Consider the following 13,759-nt stretch of genomic DNA (forward strand, 5'->3'; position numbering starts at 1 on the left):
CATACTCTGTCCTAATCCTCCTCGACCTCTCAGCTGCCTTTGACACTGTGGACCACCCCCTTCTCCTCCACACGTTATCTGACCTTGGCTTCACAGACTCCGTCCTCTCCTGGTTCTCCTCTTATCTCTCCGGTCGTTCTTTCTCAGTCTCTTTTGCAGGCTCCTCCTCCCCCTCCCATCCTCTTATGGTGGGGGTTCCCCAAGGTTCAGTGCTTGGTCCCCTTCTGTTCTCAATCTACACTCACTCCCTTGGTGACCTCATTCGCTCCCACGGCTTCAACTATCATCTCTACGCTGATGACACCCAGATCTACATCTCTGCCCCTGCTCTCTCCCCCTCCCTCCAGGCTTGCATCTCCTCCTGCCTTCAGGACATCTCCATCTGGATGTCCGCCCGCCACCTAAAGCTCAACATGTCGAAGACTGAGCTCCTTGTCTTCCCTCCCAAACCTTGTCCTCTCCCTGACTTTCCCATCTCTGTTGACGGCACTACCATCCTTCCCGTCTCACAAGCCCGCAACCTTGGTGTCATCCTCGACTCCGCTCTCTCATTCACCCCTCACATCCAAGCCGTCACCAAAACCTGCCGGTCTCAGCTCCGCAACATTGCCAAGATCCGCCCTTTCCTCTCCATCCAAACTGCTACCCTGCTCATTCAAGCTCTCATCCTATCCCGTCTGGACTACTGCACTAGCCTTCTCTCTGATCTCCCATCCTCGTGTCTCTCTCCACTTCAATCCATACTTCATGCTGCTGCCCGGATTATCTTTGTCCAGAAACGCTCTGGACATATTACTCCCCTCCTCAAAAACCTCCAATGGCTACCGATCAATCTGCGCATCAGGCAGAAACTCCTCACCCTGGGCTTCAAGGCTGTCCATCACCTCGCCCCCTCCTACCTCACCTCCCTTCTCTCCTTCTACTGCCCAGCCCGCACCCTCCGCTCCTCCACCACTAATCTCCTCACTGTACCTCGCTCTCGCCTGTCCCGCCATCGACCCCCGGCCCACGTCATCCCCCGGGCCTGGAATGCCCTCCCTCTGCCCATCCGCCAAGCTAGCTCTCTTCCTCCCTTCAAGGCCCTGCTGAGAGCTCACCTCCTCCAGGAGGCCTTCCCAGACTGAGCCCCTTCTTTCCTCTCCCCCTCGTCCCCCTCTCCATCCCCCCGTCTTACCTCCTTCCCTTCCCCACAGCACCTGTATATATGTATATATGGTTGTACATATTTATTACTCTATTTATTTATTTATTTATTTATTTATTTTACTTGTACATTTCTATCCTACTTATTTTATTTTGTTGGTATGTTTGGTTCTGTTCTCTGTCTCCCCCTTTTAGACTGTGAGCCCACTGTTGGGTAGGGACTGTCTCTATGTGATGCCAATTTGTACTTCCCAAGCGCTTAGTACAGTGCTCTGCACATAGTAAGCGCTCAATAAATACGATTGATTGATTGATTGATTGGTTAAAACATGATGCAATATCAGAAGAAACAGGTGTACACGTGCATACTGCTTCTGTCGGGGCATGTGTGTCACAATGCTAAAATGCCCATATTAACAGCAACAGGCTGTAGTCAAGGGATGTGACACTTTTCCTTTGAAAAGCCCAGTGTTTTCACATACAAGGTAGTGTAATATCTCATCTCATACAGGGTACTCACTCTTTCCTTTATCCTAGGAGGTTGATGGGGGCAGGGACTACCATCCCATTTTGCAGCTAAATAGGAGTTTAAGAATGAAGTGTCTTGATCAAGGACACACAGTTATTCAAAGAACCTATTTCTTGGGATCACTGGGTTGTCAGCCCAGACTTCATGTGATTTTTTCCCCCCTCCTCCAAAGTCTGTTATTTGTATTTCTTTCTACAGATAAAAAATGAGCTCAGGATCTTTTCCTTTTTCTGACAAGGTGGGAGGGACTGGATTTGCTTCTTTCTTCTTTGTCCTCCCTTCATCTCTTTCCCTACAAATTGTCAATTTGATGTTGCTGCCATTTCATTACACCAAACGGACAGGCAAGTGCATTCATGGAAGCCGGAGAATCTACATATACTTTTTTTTAACAAGAGGCGCTTTCTTGTGCTTGAAGAAACCTCCTCGGAATTACATAGCCATATTCATTCACTCATATTTATTGAGCGCTTACTGTGTGCAGAGCACTGTACTAAGAGCTTATCATTCTGAGCTCCCTTCCGAAATTTCAAGTAAAGTTTAACAAGTTTGCTCCTGACAAAATATTTTCCTACAGCCATTTGAATTTTCTCTACAATGCTTCAATATCACTTGAGCATCGCAACCAAATTTCTAAATGAAACAGTCCTTAAAAGACTGTGGATCTTGAATACTCTTGCCAAATCCCAAGCAAAACTAGAATTCTGACCACTTCCACTGTAGTTATCTGCCACAGTCAACACAGCTGCAATTTCTGAATCATCTGGGCTGGGCATAGAGTCTTTGCCAAAAAGTCACATTTTTGGTCTTCAGTCAGATCCAGGGCTGGGGGTGGAGGGACAGGTTAAAACACAAGAAAATGACTTACGGGGAGCACCTTCAGCCATCTCAATAGCTGTAATGCCACAAGACCATAGATCGCTCTACAAAGGAAAGCAAAGGGAGTTAGGATATACAGAGCTGGAGTTAACTGGATGTTCAGACACCACAAAGTTCATAAATGTAAAAAGAATGACATTAGATAAACGTTTTCCAACAGGGTACCATTCATTTTAAAGGTATCAAGATGACATCAATGACCAAAGAGAAGAGATGGGAGAATCAAACCAAGCCTGCAAATATTCATTGTGCTGGTATCATTCAATCCGAACCCTTTACTGTCCTGCCAAAAGGAGTAAAGGTACAAAATGAGAGATGGCCTACTACGTTTGTGTGTTACTTTTCTTTTTAGTCTCCTTAAATGTAAATTTTGTCATTAATATACGATCCCAATTCATCATCCTCAAACATAAAATCTTTTTGCCTTTATTCTTACTTCTTACTGGGATTACCCCACCAAGAACATAAAAGATGTAAATAGGTTCTCAAACATTATGAGAATATGAGATGTTTTCAAATATTAATCCTGAGAAAATGAGCTTAATTCAGACCTAAGGCAAGAAGATAAACCCCCAGGAGTGAGGGGAAGGATGTTATTTTTTTTTAAAAAAAAAAAGGATTTTTTTTTATTTTGCAGACAATGAGGGGTATTCAGAGAAAACTCCTCAGCTATAACCAAAACCAACCGATCCCAAAGCCCAAGGGCATATACACGTAGATATTTTTCAAACAAGATTCAAGACAGATGCCTCAATTTTCCAAACTCACACTGGCTCCAGTGCTCTCTCCCCCCCTCTCTCAGGTGATAAAGGCTTTCAGGCTGAATCAATGAAAGCATAGACCAAAACTCATCTTTGACATATTTCTTTGGTTGTATCTCAATGTTAACACCCACTGACGGAGACGCTTTCTAACACCTTCTTTCAAATTCATTTTACATTAGTTTTTTTAAAACTAAATTCATTCATTCATTCAATCATATTTATTGAGCACTTACTGTGTGCAGAGCACTGTACTAAGCGCTTATGCCTCTGCCCATTTAAAAATTTTCCCCACCCAATACATGGCAAGAGGCCTTCAATAAACAGCCCCATAAGTAGAATTCTCAAGATATCCTTAGTGATTTCAAAACAAAACCCACTAATGTCTATATCAATAACAGCAGAATTTAAAGTACTGTGCTAACATTAATCAGTAGTGATTATTTCCATCCCATTTGAAAGGTGTGCCAAATGAAATTCAGAGTTGTTTTGTAAGCCTTGCATCACACTGCCTACTGGAAGCTTCTAAAGCACAATTTGAAATGCAAGTGAGAGTTGTAAGCATCAAATAATTAATAATAATAATAATAATAACAACAATGATAATAATGATGGCATTTGTTAAGCGCTTACTATGTGCCAAGCACTGTTCTAAGCGTTAGGGTTGGTACAAGGTAACTAGGTTGTCCCACATGGAGCTCACAGACTTAATCCCCATTTGGCAGATGAGGGAACTGAGGCCCAGAGAAGTGAAGTGACTTGCCCAAAGTCACATAGCAGACAAGTGGTGGAGCTGGGATTAGAACCCACAACCTCTGACTCCCAAGCCTGTGCTCTTTCCACTGAGCCACGCTGCTTCCCCTAATAATTATAGTTTTTGTTAAGCGCTTAATATGTGCCAAGCACTGTTCTAAGCGCTGGGATAGATTTAAGGTTGTCAGGTTGTCCCACATGGGGCTCACAGTCTTAATCCCCATTTTACAGATGAGGTAGCTGAGGCACCGAAAAGTTAGGTGACATGCCCAAAGTCACACAGCTGACAAGTGGTGGAGGTGGGATTAGAACCCACGACCTCTGACTCCCAAGCCTGTGCTCTTTCCATTAAGCCACACTGCTTCTCAATAATGGTATTTGTTAAGCGCTTACTACGTGCCGAGCACTGTTCTAAGCGCTGGGGTAGATGCGAGGTTAGCAGGGTGTCCCACGTGGGGCTCCCAGTCTCAATCCCCATTTTCCAGATGAGGGAACTGAGGCCCAGAGAAGTTAAGTGACTTGCCCAAAGTCACACAGCTGACAAGTGGGGGAGTCGGAATTAGAACCCATGACCTCGGACTCCCAAGCCCGTGCTCTTTCCACAAAGCCACGCTGCTTCTTTGATCATCATCATCAATCGTATTTATTGAGCGCTTACTGTGTGCAGAGCACTGTACTAAGCGCTTGATACAAATGGATAGAAATTAATACAAATGGATCAAAGCAAAGCCGTCTTTGTTTCCCTGCAACAGAACTCTCCTATTTCTTGCAGCAAATAAATGCGGGCTTGAAAGGTAGTGACCATATCAGGACAACGAAACATATTAACTCCATTTCAGTCTCTAGGGGTCACCACAACAGCTTCGATATACTACAAACCTACATAACTGAAGCTATGGGAGCAATGCAACAATAATTTTTAATTAAAGCACTCACTAAATCGTATTTATTAAGCACTTACTGTGCACAGAGTACTGCACTAAGCGCTTCGGAAAGCCAACACAACAATAAAGTGACATTCCCTGCCCACTCCCAAGCATGGCCTGGGCAATAAACTTCTTCCCCAACTTGCGATAAAACTTGTGGATTTCTGATTTGCCTTCCACTGAGATGCAATAAACTTCTTCCCCAACTTGCGATAAAACTTGTGGATTTCTGATTTGCCTTCCACTGAGATCGATCAGTCAATCAATTGTATTTATTGAGCGCTTACTGTGTGCAGAGCACTGTACTAAGCGCTTGGGAAGTACAAATTGGCAACATATAGAGACAGTCCCTGCCCAATAGTGGGCTCACAGTCTAAAAGGGGGAGACAGAGAACAAAACCAAACATACTAACAAAATAAAATAAATAGAATAGATATATCCAAGTAAAATAAATAGAGTAATAAATATGTACAAACATATATACATATATACAGGAGCTGTGGGGAAGGGAAGGAGGTAAGATGGGGGGGGATGGAGAGGGGGATGAGGGGGAGAGGAAGGAAGGGGCTCAGTCTGGGAAGGCCTCCCAGATGTACCTATGGGAGAAGTACCTGCATGTAGGGAACACATCCCACTAGCGTGACCTAGTGGGAAAAGCATAGGGCTGGAAGTCACAAGTCCTGGGTTCTAATCCCAGCTCCATCACTTGCATGCTTAGTGACTTTGGGCAAGACACTTAGCTTCTCTGTGCCTCAGTTCCCTCATCTGCAAAATGGGGACTCAATACCTGTTCTTCCTCCTTCTTAGACTGTGAGCCCCATGTGGGCCTGATTATCTTGTATCTATCCCAGTGCTTAGTACAGTGCTTGACACATAGTAAGGGCTTAACAAATACAACAATTATTACTACTGTATAAAACCCCTTAAAAATATCTTTGGGTCACACAACCATGCCAAAGGGCTACCAGGGAAACCACAGCAACTTCCTTCACAGTGATTTTTACCAAGCAGAAACCCACTGCCCAGCACCACGTTAGATACCTTCTCCCCAGCCAAGAAAGATGCTAGACTCAGATATAAAATAAAGCACAGTGGATGTCTCCTGGAATTACCAATGCCCCTTAGGGCTCTTACAGATCATCGGTAACCTCTGCTCTCTTACTCTGTAGTCATAGGTCGCGTCTGGATTCTCGTCGCAGGCAATGACCTCCGGGGCCATCCAGTACGGGGTTCCAATGAATGTGTTTCTTCTTCCAACTGTCCGATCCAGCTGAGCACTAACACCAAAATCCACTGTAGGAGGGAAAGAAGAGTAAAAACTCAGGGCCTGTATTGGCGACGCCTCCAACTCCCCTTTCTACTGAGCACTGCCAAGACAGCTTGTCCTGGAATTGAGCTTCCTCTTCACATTGGTCAGACGATCACTCTCCCCACCTTCAAAATCTTTTCAAAACCCCATCTTCTTAAAGAGGCCATCCCTGAGTAAGCCCTCATTTTCTTTTTCCCCACTCCCTTCTGCATCACCCTCATGCTTGATTTGCACCCTTTATTCACTCCTCCCTCAGCCCCACAGCACATGGGTACATTTCTGTAACTTATTTATATTAATGTCTGTCTTGCCCTCCAGACTATAAGATCGTTCAATCAACCAATGATATTTATTGAGAGCTTACTATGTGCAGAGCCACCATACTAAGTGTTTGGGAAAGTTCAACACAACAGAATTAGCAGATGCATTCCCTGCCCCTTACGAGCTTACAGTCTAACAGCCACTGTGGGCAGGACACATGTTTACCAATTCATGCACTATAGTCTCCCAAGCCTTTAGTTCAGTGCTCTGCACACACTATGTGCTCAATAAATACCACTGATTGACTGATCACATGTAACACTCCAGAATGGAAGGGAATGTATCTGTTTATTGTTTTGTTGAACTGTCCCAAGTGTTTGGTACAATGCTCTACACACAGTAAGCCAACAATATAAACAACTGACTGAATGAATTTGGAAGGCTGAGACTGTTTAATCAGTCCTGGAGTGAGGAGGAGCCCAAGGTCTACTTCTTAGCAGTCATGCACTGCCACTTTGCTTGTTGTTATCATTACTAAATTCACTGGATTTGGTCTGTTATTTATTTCACAGTGTATCTGTCCCTGTTCTCTCACCCCCAACCCCACCAGCCCCCAGCCCCCACACCCCCTCTACACACCCCTTAACACTGTTAGAACCCTGGGCTAGGGAGCATGCCTAAATCAATATTCTAATACCTTTTCCCAGCACTTCGTACACCGCTTTGCAACAAAAGGCACTTAAGAAGTGTCAAAATAAATCAATTAGAAAAGAAAAAAAATGAAGAAAAAGATAAAGTGTCCACCTCATGGGAATACAGAGAAGGCTAAAATCCATGGGAATCGAAAAATCTCTTTGTTTCTCTAATCTGTGGGTATGCCACCTTAATTGCCATTTTTTTAACTTTCTGGGATTCCCTTTTATTCTTAAAGCATGTCTACGTATCTGATTAATGCCTGAAGTACAATCCTGTGGAAAGCAACGTTAAGAGCCAAGACCAATGCCAATCTAGCATAACCTGATATGGGTCATCAGCGAAATGGATCCAAGAAAGAAAGTGAGGGATTAATAGTAATGATAATTATTATTATTATCATATTTGTTAAGTGCTTACTATGTGCCAAGCTCTGTACTATGTGCTAAGGGTAGATACGAGACAGCTTTCTAAGACTCCTGACTGATTAGCCTGAATGGGTTCCTTGCCCCTTATTTACCTAACAAACATGGTATAGGACTTGCAGATTCTGAACCAAAAATTGTAAAGAATTCTTGGAAAGTAAAGTGGTGGTAGAATTAATCAGTAACAATATTCACTGAATGCCTACAATACAATATACAATGTATTCACTGAGTACCATACTAATCACTAACTCTAAGATATGGATCTGGTCATAAAGGATTTTATACTCTGGTGAACTGTAACTTCTAATGCACAACTGATGATGGCAGATTTGAAACAAACTAAAGGAAACCCTTCTTCACACAACAGATGGTAAGTATATGGTCCTCATTTCCATAGGAAGATGTGCAAGATAGTAATAATAATATATAATATATTATCATATATGTTATTATAATATATTATCGCACATTATTATGTATAATATGTTGTTATAATATATAATTATTATTATTATTAATGATGTTTGTTAAGCACTTACTATGTGCCAGGCACTGTTCTAAGTGCTAGGGTGGATCCAAGCAAATCGAGCTGGACACGATCCCTGCCCTTTGTGGGGCTCATAGTCCCAATCTCCATTTTCCAGATGAGGTAACTGAGGCACAGAGAAGTAAAGTGACTTGCCCAAGGTCACACAGCAGACAAACGGCAGAGCTGGTACTAGAACCCATGGCCTCTGACTCTCAGGCCAGTGCTCTATCCACTAAACCATGCTGCTTCTCTCTGAATAGGCTCAGGAAGGGCTTCAAGACATACCTAGAAAGAAGCCGATAATGAATCCTGTTGGTTTTCCCCAGTACCTGCAAAATCTTCCCCTTACTCTTCATCTAATCTGCCCCATGCTGGTCCACGCACTAATCACCTCCCAGTTTGACTAATTCACCAGCCTCCTCATAGACCTCTCTTTCTCCAATCTTTCTCTTCTCCAGTTCAGACTTAACTCAGCTGCCCCGATCATTATGCTAAAATATCATTCTTTACACATTTCCACACTCCTCCGATGAATGCCCATTCTCTCCACATTAAGCACACACTCCTGACACTCAGCATTAAAGTATTCTTGATTAGTTCTGTCCCCTCTACTTGACCTCATTCTCCCACTATTTACATGCTTTGTTCCTCTCAAGACACCTTACTCACTGTGCCTCTCTCTCTCTCTCTCTCTCTCTCTCTCTCTCTCTCTCCCTAATACAAACCCTCCCTTCTTTCTGGAAATCCAACCCCGTTCACATCCTGGAGATCACCACTCTCCCCATCTTCATAGTCCTGCTAAAATCACATCACCTCCAGGAAGCTTTTCCTGATTAATCTTTCATCTCTACACCCTTTGACCCCTGAATCTTACCGCAGCACTTCTGCATCACCTAAATACTTGGGCACTCACCCATCCAATACCAACTTCCCCAGTCACACTACGCTTATATCTTTATACTCCACTGCTTCCTTTTACCTGCAATTTATTTTAATATCTAGATTGTAAGCTCCTTGAAGGCAGAAATTGTGTATACTAATTCTATTGTATCATTCCAAATACTGTGTAGAATGCTCTGATTGGTGCCTTTGGGGATTTCAATGAAAGAGCAAAATGCAGTCCTATGAAGTCCTTCCCCTTGATGGATTTATTCTTTCCTATCAAACAGTTCCCTTTCTTCATGTTAAGGAGAGTTCCCCTACATTGCTGAAAGGCAACATCCAGCAAGTGCGAGGACTGTGAGGGGCGACTCAATGTCACCGTCCCTGAGCTACAGCTTTGTTTCTAGACTGTGAGTCCACTGTTGGGAAGCGATTGTCTCTATCTGTTGCCGAATTGTACTTTCCAGGTGCTCAGTACAGTGCTCTGCACACAGTAAGTGCTTAATAAATACGAATGAATGAATGAATGAATGGGTCAAAAGCAGTAAGCAGAAAAGGAAGAACTCTCACTCTCCAAAAGACGTTTTGAGATCATCAGAGATTGGTTTCAGGTCAAAATATAAGCCTATTTAGTTTGGGGTAGTTTGGTGAATTAAAAAGAGAGGCAGTGTGGCTCAGTGGAAAGAGCATGGACTTTGGAGTCAGAGGTCATGGGTTCAAATCCCAGCTCCGCCACTTGTCAGCTGTGTGACTTTGGGCAAGTCACTTAACTTCTCTGTGCCTCAGTTACCTCATCTGGAAAATGGGGATGAACACTGTGAGCCCCCTGTGGGACAACCTGATCACCTTGTAACCTCCCTAGCGCTTAGAACAGTGCTTTGCCCATAGTAAGCGCTTAATAAATGCTATCATTATTATTATTATTATTGGGAGTCAGGGAAAGTGGGTTCTAATCCCACCTCCACCACTTGTCTGCTGTGTGACCTCGGGCAAGTCACTTCACTTCTCTGTGCCTCAATTACCTCATCTGTAAAATGGGGATTAAAAGTATGAGCCCCAAGTGGGACAACCTGATTACCCTGTATCTACCCCAGCGCTTAGAACAATGCTTGGCATACAGTAAGCGCTTAATACATTATTATTATTATTATTATTAAAAAATGAAAATGTGAATTGGGTAAATACTCTGAGAAAGACATTAATTGTTTGTGTGATGGCATAAAGAATAGGGCCCACTGCAATTACCTTAATTTCAAATTTAAGAGCAAGAGGAGGCACTAAGGTCCCCAAAGAGCCTGTTAGGTGGAACCCTAGAAGAAGAACACTCTGAAATGTCAGGTGCCAACAGTCAAGTAAGTAGCTGGGCACCATTTTGTGCCAGTCCCCAACAAGCAGAGAAGGAGCATGACTTAGTGGATATAGCAAGGGCCTAGTGGATAGAGCAGAGTTAGTCAAGGGTTCTAACTCTGGCTCCACCAATTGTCTACTGTGTGACCTTGGGCAAGTCACTTAACTTTTCTGTACCTCAATTACCTCCACCTGCAAAATGAGGATTGAGACTGTGAGCCCTATGTGGGACAGGGACTGAATCCAGACTGATTAACTTGTACCTACCCCAGCACTTAGTACAGTGCCTGGCACATATTAAGTGTTTAACAAATACCATAAAAAAGTACTGTCAAAGGACCACCAGCTACCAGTCACCACAGCCCAATGTGACTATCACCTCCTCTTCCTCCCCCTCCCTGGTGCCTCCAATCTTTGGGATGCCTAACACTTCTAGAGCTGACAGACTGAATCCTGACACCAAGGCCAGGTCAAATGACAAGAGGGACAGTTGGGGAGGGGAGATGACCATTCACAAGTGGTGCCATCCACAAATTAATGGACTTTCTGAGGATCATTAGGTAGGTAAGATGGCACCTGTTCCTACCTATCTGCTCCTACCAGGCTCTAAGAAAAAGAAGAATGCATGACATTTCCCAGAACAAGACTGGTGGGAGAACATTAGAGAGTTGCATAAAACTAAGAAGTAGCTAGAAGTAGCTAGTAGTAGGTCCACATTTTGCTCACATACCTAGTTTCACCTCCGCATTTTCTGTCAGCAATACGTTCTGTCCCTTGATGTCCCGGTGAATCACATGATGAGCATGAAGATGTGCCAATCCCTGTTGGAGAAGAAGAACAGCAACTAAGCTGAAACTCTTTGCTAGCTAACACAGCCAAAGGGAAAAGCAATTGGATCTACTAAAGGTGCTTGTGTGGCCCAGAAACCATCTCTTTATTAAAAAGCTTCATATTCCAAGTGTTTACAATATGACGGAAAGTCCTCTTTTTAGCAATGGGCCTCATATGCACGCACCAATTAACAGGAAAAGGCTTTCAGAGCTACCATCAACCACATACTTAAGGATCTGTACTTTATGCTTTTTGAGGTTTTACACACCTCCACCCCCACTCCTCAATTAAAAACTAGGTAGTAATAAAGATGCCATTTTTATGACATGTAGCTCTTCCACAGCTCACTGTGGGTAGGGAACACGTCTACCAAATAAGTCTGCTGTATTGTACTCTCCCAAGCATTTTAGTACAGTGCTTCGCACACAGTAAACCCTTGATAAACACGAGTGATTGGCTGAATCCACACAAATGTCTAGTCTTCATTCATTCAATCTTATTTATTGAGCGCTTACTGTGTGCAGAGCACTGTACTAAGCGCTTGTAGTCTTTTGTGATGACCCTGTGTGTATATTTGAATAAGACTATGAGAGACTAAGCAGGGGTGCGGGGGATGAGAGCAAAGGGAAAGCTGGAGTTTGAGGGCCCACTGGCAATCTGATAACCCCACCGCTCCACCTAACACTCTCCTCCCATGCAGTAACTAAAACTGCTGTCAAAAACACCCTTATTCAAATATAACATCTCTCTTTCCCAGGGAAACTAAACCCACTGGCATGTGGTGCTTTGGTTGACCTTGCTTCTGGACTTGGGCCCAAATGCATGTCCTATGAGGGAATGGCAAGAAAAGAAAAACATATATTGCATTTAATGGAGGGTAGGAGTCTTTTCCTATGGACTGACACCCAAAACACCCTCATCGCTCATGAATGTTGTAGTTCACCTTCATGCTGGACCTTGAAGATGTCCAAGTTAGACGTTAGAAAATCAGCTGCAGGATTAAACCCCATCATGTGCTAGAAAGCACCTTTTTCTCTGGCTATAAATCCTTTTGCTTAAACAGTGATTTACTAGTTTCCCTGTGAAGCATTATTCCATTTTTTAGTATGGGATGTCCCCTCATCAGCAAGAAGATTTACCTACATAAAATGGACTTCACATGACTCAGCATATATTCATTCTCCAGAATGCTTTTTAACAGCCTCCAGATAAACAAATTCTATCTTCCTTCTAGCTGGATGAGAAGGGGATCAAATACATTAAAAGGGTGTTTTTCCTAGCCATGAAAACTGTTTATATCAGTTTGTATATTAAACCAAGACTTGCATTATGAGGCTCATATGGCTAAAAGAGGTCAGGAAAAGAAACAAAACACTAGGTACCTGAGACTAAACATTTTTAAGTGGGGCAGGCAATACCCGTACCAAAGTCAATTCTCCCCACAGATAAACTACAGATATGATGTGCACCTTCATGTACTTAACACTGTACACCAAGGAACCGCCACAAAAATGCAGGCCTCTTCCAAGAGCCAGGCAAAAGCTTAGAGTACTCTCAAGAGGAAAATGGGCTGCACTAGAGATTGGCATGTTTGGACAAAGTATATGGACTAGAAAAAGGAAAGACTCACCCTGAGGACAGACAGAAAGATGGGAGATAACGGTTGAAGAAAGGAGGAAACTTGCCATTATGGTGGTGAAAAACGATGGATTATGTTCTTGGCCTTTCTAACCTTGCAAAAATGATAAATTAGGTCCTTCCACTTGGCTAGGCCAATCTAGCAGTAGGCAAGAGTCCATGAGGCACTGCTCCAAAATGTATTAACTCTCCACACCGTCTTTCCCAATCCTGCTGTAGACAGTCCCCACAACCACCTATCCTAATCCAACCACGGGAGCAAGTGTGGACGTGAGCACCCATGGAACCCCAGTCAGGATAAGGCTATGGCTCCCAGACCCTTGTTCAGAGCCTGTGTGGCTCAACGAGTCCCAGTCTTTCCTAATGCGGTGTGAAGTGTCTTAAGAAGAATTAATTCAAATGAAATGCACAAAGGCAAAGTCTCAAGATTTCTCTTCCAGACAACCTGGGCCTCTACACAGAGAATCCCAGCCTGGGTTTCCTTAGGAACAACATTTAAAACCGGGGATCCCAGGGAAAAGAAGCACCTTCTCCAACCTGGGGTTTGGGACGTGGACCCTGGATGGATGGGCCAAAGCGATATTTCCTCAAATAAGTGAAGGGATGTTTGAAAAGTTGATTTAGTACTTTTTAAAAGCAGGTGTTTACTAGGCACTCTAAGTACTGCGCTAAATAGGCCGTGGGTAGACCAACTTATTTAATGGCACTTTTAAATGTCTTACCCCATACTTTATGCTACTGAAACAATGCTGAGTTCATTTTTAATCATGCAAATAACAGAGTGGGGGTAAGAATGCGAATAATTAATATAAGCCAATGGCACTGACGACTGAGGGCACTTACAACAGC

General features: G+C 43.4%; 1 protein-coding gene across 7 annotated transcripts in view; it reads right to left on the reverse strand.

The window, feature by feature from the left end:
• Nucleotides 1-13,759, reverse strand: part of MAP4K4 (mitogen-activated protein kinase kinase kinase kinase 4) — a 268,656-nt gene that overhangs the window by 68,798 nt on the left and 186,099 nt on the right. For all 7 annotated transcript variants that reach the window (XM_038742695.1, XM_038742687.1, XM_038742692.1 and 4 more), the window contains exons 6-8: nucleotides 11,172-11,262; nucleotides 6,155-6,285; nucleotides 2,541-2,595 (exon numbers count right to left, since the gene is read on the reverse strand). In XM_038742695.1, the coding sequence (XP_038598623.1) occupies nucleotides 2,541-2,595; nucleotides 6,155-6,285; nucleotides 11,172-11,262 (277 nt within the window). The remainder of the gene's footprint in view (nucleotides 1-2,540; nucleotides 2,596-6,154; nucleotides 6,286-11,171; nucleotides 11,263-13,759) is intronic.

This window comes from Tachyglossus aculeatus, chromosome 2 (assembly GCF_015852505.1).
Source record: "Tachyglossus aculeatus isolate mTacAcu1 chromosome 2, mTacAcu1.pri, whole genome shotgun sequence".
NCBI lineage: Eukaryota > Metazoa > Chordata > Mammalia > Monotremata > Tachyglossidae > Tachyglossus > Tachyglossus aculeatus.